The 13,521-nt window shown below is 47.9% G+C and overlaps 1 protein-coding gene across 1 annotated transcript in view; it reads right to left on the bottom strand.

Annotated features, from left to right (window-relative positions):
* RHOQ (ras homolog family member Q) overlaps positions 1-13,521 on the bottom strand; it is a 27,530-nt gene extending 14,009 nt beyond the window's left edge. Inside the window, exons 1-2 of the mRNA XM_087776074.1 lie at positions 13,267-13,521; positions 13,056-13,114 (exon numbers count right to left, since the gene is read on the bottom strand). Coding sequence (XP_087632200.1) covers positions 13,056-13,114; positions 13,267-13,408 — 201 coding nt within the window. The 5' untranslated portion in view covers positions 13,409-13,521. The remainder of the gene's footprint in view (positions 1-13,055; positions 13,115-13,266) is intronic.

The following is a 13,521-nucleotide window of genomic DNA, read 5'->3' as shown; positions in this document are numbered from 1 at the left end:
AAACTGGGAAGGACTGTTTGGGGTTTTTGTTTTGGTTTTTTTGTTTTTAAGAGTGGAGAATGGAAATTCATACTTCTAAATTTTCTTTTCACCCTAGTTTTGATATTCTGCAGGTAAGTCTAGCACTGCCTTTATCTTAGCTCCTTAAAATCTCTCCTTTAGGTCTCTTCTTCTGTGTTACAGTACCTAATAATGTGCTTCTCTGAGATTTTCTGCTGCCTTGTACTTGAATGCTGAATCACTGATTTTCACTGTATTTTGGATGTTCAGGTGGATTTGTTTTAACATGTCCAAAATTTAGCTATTTCTTTTCCTGACATGTACCTGCTCAAAAGCAGGTCTTGAGGAACTTTTTGTATGCAGACTGAAGAATGCTATTGCAATTCTGCAGCATTATATTCTTCTTCATTTCAAGGGTTTGCGCAGACTAAAAGCAGAACGCAGTGCCGTTATTTCAAGTCGTACAATTGATTTTGAACTAATACCTTTGCCCAATTCCACGGACATCAGCTGCGAGACATAGTGAAAAACACACAAACAGTATTCCTGACTCTGCCACTGACACAACATGTAGCCCTGAGCAAATTATTATCCTCTCTCTACTTGCATCTTCCCATCCGTAGGGGTTTGCTAGCTTAATAATGCATTAGTCTTTGCAAAGGACTCCAAAAGCCTTTGATGTACACACCCTATGTTGCGTGGGATATTTTTAAAACAATAAACTAAGACAGAGTGAAGTCTAATTTCTGGACAACCGTCTTGACTCACAAAAAGCATTATTTCCTTGTATTTATTAGAAAACTGAAGTAAGAGGTGCAGGCATACTGAGATCCCACAGTACTGGAGCCCCTGTAGCTCCCCTGTTTCATGGTGTCACACTCCTCCCTGCCCAAGCTAAAGTGATGGGGACAGAGGTCCTTACCCCTCTCTCAGTAATGTGAGACCACGGGCCTCTTTCTCCTCTGGAATGGTACTGGGGTCTCTCTAGCCAATTTGGAGAGATGAAAGGCAATTAGAGGAGTCACCTTTGTAGTCAATACCTTCCCACACCTTGACCAAGACCTTTGGGGAAATTCACACCTCTCAGATCTGCTGTTACAGGTAGCAAAGAAGATGTTAACCTAGATCCGTTTGTTTGATTTTTTTTCATTGCAAATGTGAGGGCTAGCATCTTCAAGCAAATAGAAGAAATCAGATTCTGGTATGTCATTAACATTGTGGCAGGGACCCTGAGCAAGGTGCGTCATGCTTATCTTTTAATCCAGGCCCGGTGTTTTGTACTGTGATGGAACCAAAGTAGTTAATGATTTTATGTGTTTTGCAGCTTAGGAACAAAATTTTGATGATACAGCTCCAGTGATATCATACTGACATACTCTTATAAACAAAAGGATAAGCCTATCTCTGTTCTATTCTGAGAAGGTATAAAGTGGATGGGAGGGAACAAAATAAAGCTTGCACCACGGGAAGAAAAACTGGAGCTCAACAACTCTACGTTTGTGATCTCTGTGTTAGCAACCATCTGTTGCTTTCACAGCTTACAACAGCAATCGTAAGAGGAGGTTCTCACTCCCAACCATCTGTTTTTAGAGGGGCAGCCAAAAATAGACATCAGGCAGAGCTGCTAGAGGAATCCAACCTTCGTGCAGTGAAGGGTAATCGCTGCTGCTGCTCAGAGGGTCTCAGTGAGGCACGCATATGTAACTAGCTGGTTTCTGCGGAGCAAAATCCCAGCTGAAAGTCCAAGTTTTAACCGATTTCATAGCAGGACTTGGTAACAAGTCGAAAGTCCTCTCTCAGTATGAATTGCCATGCTTTAATTTTTGAAGTACATTTCAAAGCTATCCTTCAAGACTGCATTTTTCATAGTTTTCCTCCCTGAAAATAAATTTCCGTTTCAGAAGGCCCCCTGTAGTATTTCGGAAAACATAACAAGCGAACCATAACGACTGTTGAATCTAACATACGCCCCAGGGGCTCGGTAACAGCTCACAGTTACCCCAGTGGAGACATCCTGCCGTCTCCCCCAGATTATTTGGCATTAAAGGCCGATCTGCAGCTTTGCCATAAGCACCAGGCAAAGCCTCCGAGAGCAACTGCCTGCTCCAGAAGCACACCAGGAAACAGACTTGGCCCCGCTGAACCACCCTGTGGTTTCTGATTCTACGAGATGCTTGGGTGGGGGAGGAGAGAGAGGGAAGTGGCCTGTACCGCCCCATGCCAAGCACAAATTGCTTCCCTGGCTAACAAAATTCTCTGGTTTTTTTCAGTCTGGGCTGTAGAACGCTGTAACCCTCTGCAAGGAAGCAGGGTGGAGCGTCCCCAGGACGCTGGCTTCCTGGCATTGCCACTCGCAAGGCACCACTAATGCAGGACCATTTGGCAAGCTGCAATTTGGACTGACACAGCATTGCCATAAAACATCTGCTTGTCCAATTCTGCAGCCCAAGCCCTGTTACGCTGTACTGGGTTTCCATGGCAAGGTTTTGGTAGTGGGAGGGCTCCAGGCGTGGCTTCTGTGAGAAGCTGCTAGAAGCTTCCCCAGTGTCCGATAGAGCCAATGCCAGCCGGCTCCAAGACAGACCCGCCACTGGACACGGCTGAGCCCATCAGCAATGGTGGTAGTGCCTCTGTGATAACATATTTAAGAAGGGAAAAAAAACCCCAACTCTGTGCAATTGCAGCCGGAAGAGAGGAGTGAGAGTATGTGAGAGGAACAAGTCTGCAGACACCAAGGTCAGTGAAGAAGGAGGGAGGGGAGGTGGGACTCCCCTGCAGCCCATGGTGATGACCACAGTGAGGCAGGGTGTTCCCCTGCAGCCCATGGAGGTCCACAGTGGAGCAGACATCCACCTGCAGCCCGTGGAGGACCCCATGCCAGAGCAGGTGGATGCCCGAAGGAGGCTGTGGCCCCGTGGGAAGCGCGCGCTGGAGCAGGCTCCTGGCAGGACCTATGGCCCCATGGAGAGAGGAGCCTGCGCTGGAGCAGGTGTGCTGGCAGGACTTGTGACCCCATGGGGGACCCACACTGGACCAGTCTGCTCCTGAAGGACTGCACCCCGTGGAAGGGACCCACGCTGGAGCAGTTCATGAAGAACTGCAGCCTGTGGGAAGGACTCACGATGGAGAAGTTCATGGAGGACTGTCTCCTGTGGGAGGGACCCATGCTGGAGCAGGGGAAGAGTGTGAGGAGCCCTCGCCCTGAGGAGGAAGGAGCGGCAGAGACAACGTGTGATGAACTGACCACAAGCCCCATTCCCCATCCCCCTGCGCTGCTGGAGGGGAGGAGGTGGAGGGGAGGGAGCAAAGTTGAGCCTGGGAAGAAGATTTGGTTTTAGTTCTTAATATTGTACTCTGACTTGATTGGTAATAAATTAAACTAATTTTCCCCAAGTGGAGTCTGTTTTGCCTGTGATGGTAATTGGTGAATGATCTCTCCCTGCCTTTATTTCGACTTATGAGCCTTTCATTATATTTTCTCTGCCCCGTCCAGCTGAGGAGGGGAAGTGATAGAGCAGCTTGGTGGGCACCTGGCATCCAGCCAGGGTGAACCCACCACATACGCTGATCACTGTGTTTGATTTTTCAGTCGCCTACATCTTTAGCCACTAGCTTCTGAACATGCAAAACAAAATGTGGCGATTATTCCCTGGCTGCAAGGGAAAAGTGCACTACAGACCCTCTGTCTCTTCACAGGCTTCTGGGGATACAGCTTGCATTCCTAGAAACAGCAGAATTGTCCTGCTGTGGCTTGTTCGCACAGGTTTCCAAGGGAGTGCAAAAAGCTGCCGATTTGGGCCCAGCATCTATTTTTAATTTATAGAAAAGACTGCAAGAATGCAGGGTAAGTGCTCTTCCATTGTATTCTAAAAATGAAGTAAGCTGATCTAAATCCATCTCTAAATTCCTGTGAGAAGCGCTATTCAAAGGAGGCATGAATTATACATTGAAAAAGCCCAGGGTTTGTGAATTACGATTTTTTTTTTGACAAAACTTTCCTTCTGGCATATTTGAGGACCGTGCAGTTGCTTACATGTCTGAAAAGCTTTTCTGTATAGAGAGAAATAACTAGCTGGAACATGGAGCCTAGTAAGATGGATTTTAGAGCATTAGAGACAAGAAGGACAGAATATTCCTTTAATTATAAATAAAATTGCCTTTAAGTGATCAGAATTGATCCCAGTCTTAATGTGGGATTAAATACTGTCCAAATCCTCCATCTGGCCATGTGGTGATGCTAAACTGTTTTCCTAGACAGTCTCAACAGAATAATCCCTCTCTCCTCTCCATCACCTCAGGAACTTCAACTTGCTGGCTTCTTCGTGGTTTTCTAGAAGTGGAAGTCCCTGAATTTTCTTTATAAGACTTATTATTTTAGCATCTGTAACAACAGAACATGGATTCAACTGACTGCAAGCAGTATCAGCAAGCACGGCTTCACTTAAACACCTTATACCAGTTGCTTATCCACTATGGAGCTCCTAAGAAGTGGCAGAGTAACTGCCACGGACAAGCCCTTTCACTCCTTTCCCATGAGGAATCACAAGGCTGCGGTGCGTTCCTGTACCAGTTCCTTTCTCACCGTCAGTGACCTTAGGAACAGTGCTCCTCCCACACACGATTTCCACTTTCTCCAGGAAAGGAATTCATCCCCGTTTTGGTGACTGCAGCCATGAACAATCAGGATTTTCCATTCTTTCAGATATGGGCAATCAAAGGAAAAAAATAAAATTCACCCTGGCACAGGGGATCTGGTCGGATCCTCTGCAGAACCTGCTCTTTGGAAAGATGGGTTCTTTCACTTTGTTTTTACAGAAGAATATGATGATTAATAAATCTGTTCTCACAGGGAAAACAGACTATGGAATAGAGATGGTTTAATATAGCTATCCATATCATACCAGACATGTCTTTTCATTTACTAACTATATAAATCCTGCCCAGACAAGAAAGACTGATCAGTTGGGTGTCCCATTCCCTTTCACTTTTTACAAATAAACCCCGAAAGCACGTTCTTCACTCCAGTGTTGAGCAACAGCTTTGTAAGATAGAAGACTAAGCCTTCACACTGACTCCTCACGATTAATTCCCATCACGCAACTTCTCAGAAGACGAAGTGCCGGACTACCAGCGCCATGATGTGGACATTGAATAAACACATCACGGTGAAAGAGTTTCTGGAATTAAAGGAGTTCCTAAGACTCTTCTGTACCTTGTTTTATGTCAAGTCCTGATTTGTCAGGGCTAACAGCTTCCATTGAAGAATGGGGTAAAACACTCAACGATTTCACTGCAGCAGATGTTAAGGCAGCTGAAAAACTGCCTATGGTTTTTCTTTCTTAAGTGAGGAAGATGTACGCCATCTCACTGCCCGTGGCTGGGCTGTCTGTTGGTCGGAACTAAAGATGCAGCCTGGCATCCATCCCTTATTGACTCTGCCACTGCACCCCAACTGGAAAGCAGACCAACAAAGGAACTAGCATTAAGTCCTACAGATGATCTTTTAGCATTCACGGCTACATCTAATTTAGAGCGCAAGCTGCCTGAGGCACTTTCAGTCTGTGTTTTATTCACCTGAAGCAATAAGCTCACCTAGGATGCTGATAGATGTTCCTTTGCTCTGGAGAATGATGCTGCCACTTGCATTTTTATACACACACCAGCGAGTGCCAGCCATCGCAAAGAATTACTGCGCACGTGCCACGACATGGATGCAGCACAGAGCAGGATTAAAACAGACCAAGGACGGTAGCCGCTAACACGTCAAGTGACACAACCTCCTCAGAACTGCTGAAAGTGTCAGGTAGGGTTCAAACACATTTTTCTTAACACAAACCATCCAGTCACCAGTCCAAAACAACAGACTGCTTATAAAACCACAGAACAGAGCGGTAAAAAGATACAATTCCCCTCCTCTCTACCCTCATTTTGCATTTTTTCTAATTAGAGGAAAGGCAGTTTTGTTAGAAATGTAACTGCTAATTTGGAGGTTTAACAAGAAGTCCTGAAGCTCTGTCCCACAGCATCCATTTTAGTAAAGTTGTTTTTTATAATTCCCCATAAAACTGCAGGATTTGGAATCAGTGTGCTTTATATTATTTCTTAAAGCCCGGGTTCCTCAAGTCTCATGATCACATAAAGAAAAATCACATCCTTTTCACCTTTAAATGAAAGATAAATTTCTATTCCCCCACAGATACAGAGAAAACTTGAATCCATGAAGCCCAAAGGCTTAAAGAAAACCCGCATCCAGCAAAGGGCAAAAGAAAAAGTCTCAAACCATTTAGATTCCCTAGGTTTTTTAGGTAGTGGTGTCTGTGGATAGGAATAGCTGACTCATCATTTTGAATGGCTGGGACTGACAAAACCTTGGTATTGCTGAAGTAAGTTATGTCCACTTTGTCCATGTGTTCTCAATGAAGGCACTGGAACAAAGCTTACTGAAATCAGCAATAGGGTGCCTGCTAACACAGAGCTTTGGATCGGACCCTAACGCACACTCTAAGTCCTTTCGCACTGCAGGTCTGCGCTACAGAGGCAGTACTCTAGTCTGAATTACATTTAGTTTGCTTTAAGATGTAGTTTGGAGGATGAATCAGAAGTTAGGCTACAAATGAAAAGCAGTGTGTTTTTTATACTTTTCAGATTTACCAAAATATAAAGAGGTCTTTGCAAAGGCAACAGATTTCAATCAAGAAGTCTGACTGTGGACCTACTGAAAATTCCCAGGGCCTCCTATGTTCTCGATCAGAAAAACTCTGCTGGCTCATGCCACCTCACCCAGTTGTCCCACTCCCTCCCTCTTGCCTCCCGCAGCACAGCTGTAGAGTAGATGATACTCAAAAGAGTGAGTGCAGGTGCACACCCCATCTCAAAACGAAGTCAGGAAGTAGGAGGATATGCAGTAACATTGTGCTGGAAGAGCAATAATTATTGCTTGTATTCAGTGTTGCCTTTTTAGCTGGTGATGTTTGGATGGCATTGAAAGATGTCACCGTACTTCGAAGAAATGATAAATGAGTAAAATTCAGAGAGAACTCTGTCACAAACTAAAGGATATCTACTGACTCTTAACCCAGGAAAAGGGGATTTTTACTTGACCACATAATCAGTGTTTAGCAAGAGTCTAGATCAGTAGTCTTCATAAAAATGTGCTTTTAACATATCAAAAATGGAAGTTTCAGAGAACCTCTCAAACTTGGTTTGCTTTGGGTTCTTTACTTTGGTCTACAATTAATTTACTGCTAATTTGGCAAAGACGTTCTGGATTTTCAAACACATCCCTTACATCTGATTTTAACATAACTCAGTGCTGCTATTCAAAACGGCTATGGGGCTTTTGACACTCTGAAAATGAAACATAACTGTCTTGAGTTTCCAACATATATTTAGTGGATGCTTTTGGGCACTCAGAGCAGCATCTCCCATCCTGAGACTCCCCATCTGGCGATAACAATACTTACCTATCTTTCTAGGAAAGCTACGACGTTTTCAAAGTGTGAGTCACAGCTCACGAGGAGGCGTTTGAACGTAAGCTTTGCACTGGGATTATTATTGTTGGAAGGCCATTTTTAAAAGTGAATCTGAAGGTATGAGTCCCCTTCCTTTTAAAGGGAAAGCCTGTCTTTGCTTAAACACTTGTCTAGAGAACTCTCGACATAGAGATTATAAACTCAGGCATTTCACCTCCTTCTTCTGCATTGAAAAACTTAAATTTCGAAGGGAGAATCTCGGCACATTCTTGTTTCACCTGCATACACCCAGTTGTTGCTGCAGAGTCGTTAAATCTACGTGGCTGGCAATATCCTGAAGCACAGAGCAGCTTCAGCAGAGGCTGAGCTATTCATAGGCCAGCATGCTGGCAGGCCGGCGGCGACCGAGCTCCCGAGCTCCCAGCTTCCCAGCGCCAGCTGCCAGCTCAGCTGGGACAACGTAAAGGGAGCAAGGGGAAATGCATGTGGGAGGAGGGAGGCTCACGAGGGGACAGAAAGGGGACACGATGTTAATTGCTAACATTTCATTTTTAGATTTGCCAAAATCACGTTACAGGTTTCGGTGTTTACAACTCTATGGTAAAGGGTGGCAGGCTTTGCATTGCGTGAGACCGTGCTTGCATGTTCCAGGCTTGCATTTGGCGCTACGGCTGCGTGGTACGTGCAACTCAGAAGGAGTAAGGCGCTCTGAGGAGGGACATTTCTATTTCACAACAGACCGGCCAAAATGATCAGCAGCTGCCTCTCCTTTCAGTCGGATACTGAAGTGGTACCTGCTAGGCCAGGGCTACCTACCAAAGCCGAGACAAGGAGCCAGCAAGGAGTACAAAGATTACTGCTATTTCTTGTTTTATTTATCGCAGCCACCACAAGTTTGGTGACCTTCCATTTTAATAACCACACCTCCACCCCTCTCTTTCCCACAGGCACGTTCACAGTTATAACCATTTGTTTTAACACCAGGCCTTAATGCAGGCACTGATCTTGCTAATATTTGAGTTAGCTTTATGCACCTCAGCAGCCTGAACAACTTCTAATATAAAATTGCTTTTAACATCAGGGCCTCCGTTACAACCAAAAACTCAGTGTATCTGAATTAAGATGGCTGCAGCTGCAACCAGAGTAGCCATCGGTATCTGAGCTGAAAGGAACCAAGAAGTGGCTTGTTCTGCTCTAGTGCTTAGCATGTTTTGTGGCTACTGTTTTGGTGACAGTTGAGAAGGCACCGAGAGCTTTACTATATCAGACCTACAGCTTGTCCTACAGGTATTAGGGCCCTTAAGGCAGAGAAATAAAAGTGGAAAGCCAAGGAACACAGTTTACCTCAGCTTTGTCCAACTAGGCCACGCTAGTATCACAACAGTAAGTGATGCTGAGGGATATAAATGTTATTATTAGGCACTGCACCACAGTAAGATTCACTCTGCTCCTTCTGTACCCGGCTCTGCACTGCCCAGATGCTGGCGTGGTGCCAAGCCTGCACCAGACAGCCAGGCTATGCCTCAGCATCTCTCCTCCTGGGGCAGCAGGAGCAGCACAGGCTCTGCTCCTGCATCCCCCCCATCCTCCCTCCAGGTCCTGGCATTCCTTCACAGCAAAGACACAGGAGCAGAGCAAGGCTTCCACCCGTCTGTGGTCAGCACATACTGGAGGAAAGGGACACCATGAATGAAAACCCCACAGCAAAAGGGACTGAGAGGAAGATGGACCCCAACTGCCATTTTAAGCAGCAGCCTTCAATATGGAGGGAAATCCCCAAGAGGTAACTCCTGTGTGTCCTCCCACTTATCCTGACCATTTGGGAGGTGGCAAGGGGACATGCAGCACACCTCTTTGCTAGCGCTTACAGACATTTCTCCAAAAGTTTTCATATCATGAGAGTTGGCAGTATTATTTTTGGTATTATGGAAGCTCAAAATGATAATCACTTGTCACTAGTTCAAAAGCACTCCAACACGGTGAAGTTAACAGACCCCTGATGAAGCCACAGGACCCTTCCCAGGCTGAATTTGCCACGTACCCCTGCTCAGTGAAGAGCAGTACTGACATGCAGTTTGTCTCCCAGAGCCAGACAGGCTACTGCAAAGCCAAAGGCATCCAAGCATCAGTATCACAAGCACCTCATGTTTAAACTTCAGTGCATTGATGCTCCCAGCTCCAGGCCATGTAGGTAGGTACCACAGTTCTCTTCCTGGGGAAACCAGGACCCACCCCAAGCCCACCCAGTCTCAGTGCGTGGCTATGGGCAGCAGCAAGGCTAAAAGGAGCCGCCAGCTGGGCGGCTGGGAGGAATTGCTGGAGGAATGTCCTCTGGGACACCACCGGCACCGAATTCCCACCCGCCTCCCTGGCGCGGGAGCCTGCCTCCACAGCTGCAAACCCCAACAGGCTCCGACAGCCTCCGCTGCCCAGCAGCTGTACTGGCTATTTTCTGCTGAACCAGGGCCTCAGTATTTGCAGCCAGAGAAAAGCCTGCCTGAACTCACGCACACCCAAAGGGGGGAAGGTCTGTCTGCATATACACTGAAGCTCGTGAACCGCTAGTGGCATTTTTCCCTGCTACATATAACCTGGAAAAAAATGGGATTTGAATAGATATATTCTCAACCTACTTTAAACTCGCAAAGATATCAGGCATTATGTCATCAGTATAGTTACTACATGTGATCCTGTGTGTGCTGTGAAGAAGCGAGCTAGAAACGAGTACTGGATGCCATGAACTCAAAAGCTTGTAACTCCCCTGCCAAACAGAAGTCTGTCACAAGTTGCTAAATACATAACCACGCGAGTTAAAGACACCCACAGGCTGATAAGTCAGTATTTCAGGGCGGTGAGCCTGCTGTGCGCCAGCTAGAAATCAAAAGGTCTTTAACCCTTGCTCTGCTATGGGCTTCCTACATGGATTGGGACTAGGGCACTGTCTGAACCTCCATTTACCCTCTCACTCCTCTGCCCCCCAAAATGAGATCTGTAGATTGTACCTATGTACTCTGTCCAGAGCTGGGAGTATAAACACGCTGAAGACTGTGAACTGCTTAGATACCACAGTGATCACGCGCTGCCAAGTTTTGATAAAATGATACTATTGGGCCAGTATTTTACAGTAAAACTGTTTGGGGGTGGCAGAATTAGAAATAAAAGCACTGATGTACGCTGGCACAGAAATCCCAACTTTGAGCAGCAAAGAACCCGAGCCGTACAGAAGCCTGTGCAAGCAGCAGGCATGTACCAGATGCAGCATGCTGTTTCCTCAACACAGAGAAGGCACCATCAACTCATGTCTTTTCTGCTCTTTACTATATATATTTAAGCTTTAAAGTAAGCTTTCTGTTATCGCATCGCTCTGGGAAGACGGGCTTGTCACCACGCTCTCCGACAAAGCAGCTGAAAGAATGAAATTGCTGGACTGGCACCTTCACACAGGCTCCCCTCCTTAGCTGTGCTGGATGTTGGGATGGGGCTCCCGTGGGCAGCCCCACGTGTCCACCAGTTCCCCAAACATGCTGAAGTGGGATGGGGATAATAGTAAAGACTTTATTAGCACCGCAGCTCTGACTAAAAGGGAAGTTTTGCCACGAGCAGATATATTTGTAAAGGTAGCCTCATTAAAACACCCTACCTGAACTGAGGCTCCTCTGAATTAGGCCAGCAAGATCTGGTCCTGGGTACACCAGAAACTGCTCTGTAATTCAAACTTAAGATTTCAGCTGCTCAGAATTTGAAAAAAAAAAAAAAGGCTTACCTCAACTTTTTATATTTCTGGATATACAATTTCACACGGAAAAGTTTTTCTTAGTATAACAGGAATACCTTCGCTTGCTGTTTGCTGCAAGCTGGCCAGTTTACCCTGCTAGCTTTTGAGGAGGCCGAAGATCACTCGGTTTTGTACTCAGCGCATTCAGGCAGAGTGGGATACCACAAAACCACCTTAGTTAAGCTTACACAAAGCTAAAAACACATACTCCCGTTAACAGCAACAAGCCAGCACAAGCAGTTTGAGACGGCAGCCACAAATAAGCTATGCATGTGTACAGTAGTGCTAGGGTCGCTTTCACATTTTCCAATGCTCATTATAAAAAAAGAGAAAAATAGTTGCATATTAACCAAATGCTTTATTTGCCTGAGCATTAGATCCTCATTTTGCAACCTGCTTAGGCAATATATTACAAGCTGTGTTTTGAACCAATTACTACTGCAAAACAGGACTATGACAGTAATAAGAAATGCACTTAGCTGGCATAAATTTGACTAGTTTGTGTTTACGTCAGTGAGATGACAATCATGAAGTCAGTCTTTTTGGGAAGAGTCTCACCCCTCGGCTATCAGCTTTCTGGAAATGGGGCTGTTTCCTACAATTCTCATGGAATTAATTTTATTACTGATTTCAGGCCTAACAAAGATATAAAAGACCAGTTAAATGCTGCTTCCCTTATTCAAGGCTGTATGCAGATCTAAAAAGATACGCGAATTCAGGCAGCAGTTGTTCAATTAAGTAGAGGAATAACATGGTTAAAAAATATGGCTTCAGCCTGTGCGAGTCCCGTGAGATTATCTTACTAGTTGCTCTTTACAACAAGGAAGCATGTCTGAGGTCATGTGAGACCAAAACACATGCTCGCACGGCAAGAAGAAGTTTTAATACAAGGAATACACAACTTTACAAAACCCCACGCAGCATTTCCGTATATGCTCCGCACCTCCCTGGGAGACGCCCGCACCTCCCGGGGTCAGGCCCTTCACAAACTATTTTCTTGTTATTTCTACAAGGCACCTCCAGAGAGCCGGGGTTACTTTAGCCCGGGAGACCGTGCCCGGCCCGCGGCTGGTGCCGTGCAAGCTAAGCTGACCGAGAAGTGACTTGAATAACGGAGCCCTTTAGTAGCCACTACTACACCGGTGACCCCCTGATCATCAAGCATTTTCTCCATCACTGAAGTTACTTAAGATACCTGCTGTCATAGGCTGCAATAATCCTAACCAGATGAATCACTTGAATTGTCTGAGACAGCAGAAGAAACCCAGGCTATCTGAAAGGCAGGGGCTGAGAATTACGTTTCATTATTTCCCACCTTTAAGTTGAACAACTCCTTTCAGCTATTCAAGAGCTGTCAAGCGCAAACAAGGCACGCTGCGGCAGCCCGGGTCCCCACCCGCCCCGAGGCAGCAAGCTCCCCCGCCGCTCGGGGGGCCCGGCTCCCCGCCCCGAGGCCGGCGGCAGGGTCGGCGCCGCGGGGGGCTGAGCCGCGGCCCTGCCCGGCCCGGAGCGCCGCAAGCGCCGGCACGGCCGAGCCCGGGAAGGGCCGGGCAGCCGCCCCCCGCCGCCCCGGCCCCAGCTCCCCCGCAGCCGGCCCCGCACCGCTGGAAATACCGCCCGGCTCCGCCCGCGGGGATAAGAGCTGCAACGATGCTTTTCTTTTCAAGCCGGTTTTTATCAATCGTCTGTGCCCCCCCCCTCCCCGCCGCCAACCCGCCTCTGAGTCACCCAGCCCGGACCGCAGCCCGGCAAATAACTTCAGCGCCGGGGCCGGGGCCGGGGGGCCGCGGGCAGCGCTCGGCACTCACCTGGCCGGCGGTGTCGTACAGCCCCAGCAGGTACTGCTTGCCCCCGACGGTAACGCTGACTGCGAGGGGGGAGAAACACAGCGGGTGAAGGGGGGCGAACCCCGGCCCGGCCGAGCCGCCGTGCCCCCCCCCCCCCCCCGCCCCGCGGCAGGGCAAGGCCGGGGAGGGCGGGCGGCTGCCGGCGCCGGCGGCCGGGCCCCCGCCCGCTCACCTGCGTAGTGGTCGAAGACGGTGGGCACGTACTCCTCGGGGAAGGCGTCGTTGGCGTAGCTCATCAGCAGGCACGTCTTGCCCACGGCGCCGTCCCCCACCACCACGCACTTCAGCATGACCGCCGCGCTGCCATGGGCCATGGCCGGAGCCCGCCCTCATGGCCCCGCGGGCGCGCCCCGCCGCGCCGGGCCCCCCGGCATCGCCGCCGCCGCCGCCGCCGCTCAGCGGGCGCCCCCGCCGGCCCCCGCCGGGC

Source organism: Nipponia nippon, unplaced genomic scaffold (assembly GCF_047370975.1).
Source record: "Nipponia nippon isolate SJK-2023a ecotype South Korea unplaced genomic scaffold, ASM4737097v1 scaffold_4, whole genome shotgun sequence".
In the NCBI taxonomy this organism is placed as follows: Eukaryota; Metazoa; Chordata; class Aves; order Pelecaniformes; family Threskiornithidae; genus Nipponia; species Nipponia nippon.
Note: the sequence above shows the minus strand (reverse complement) of the source record. Positions and strands in the feature narration are given on the sequence as shown.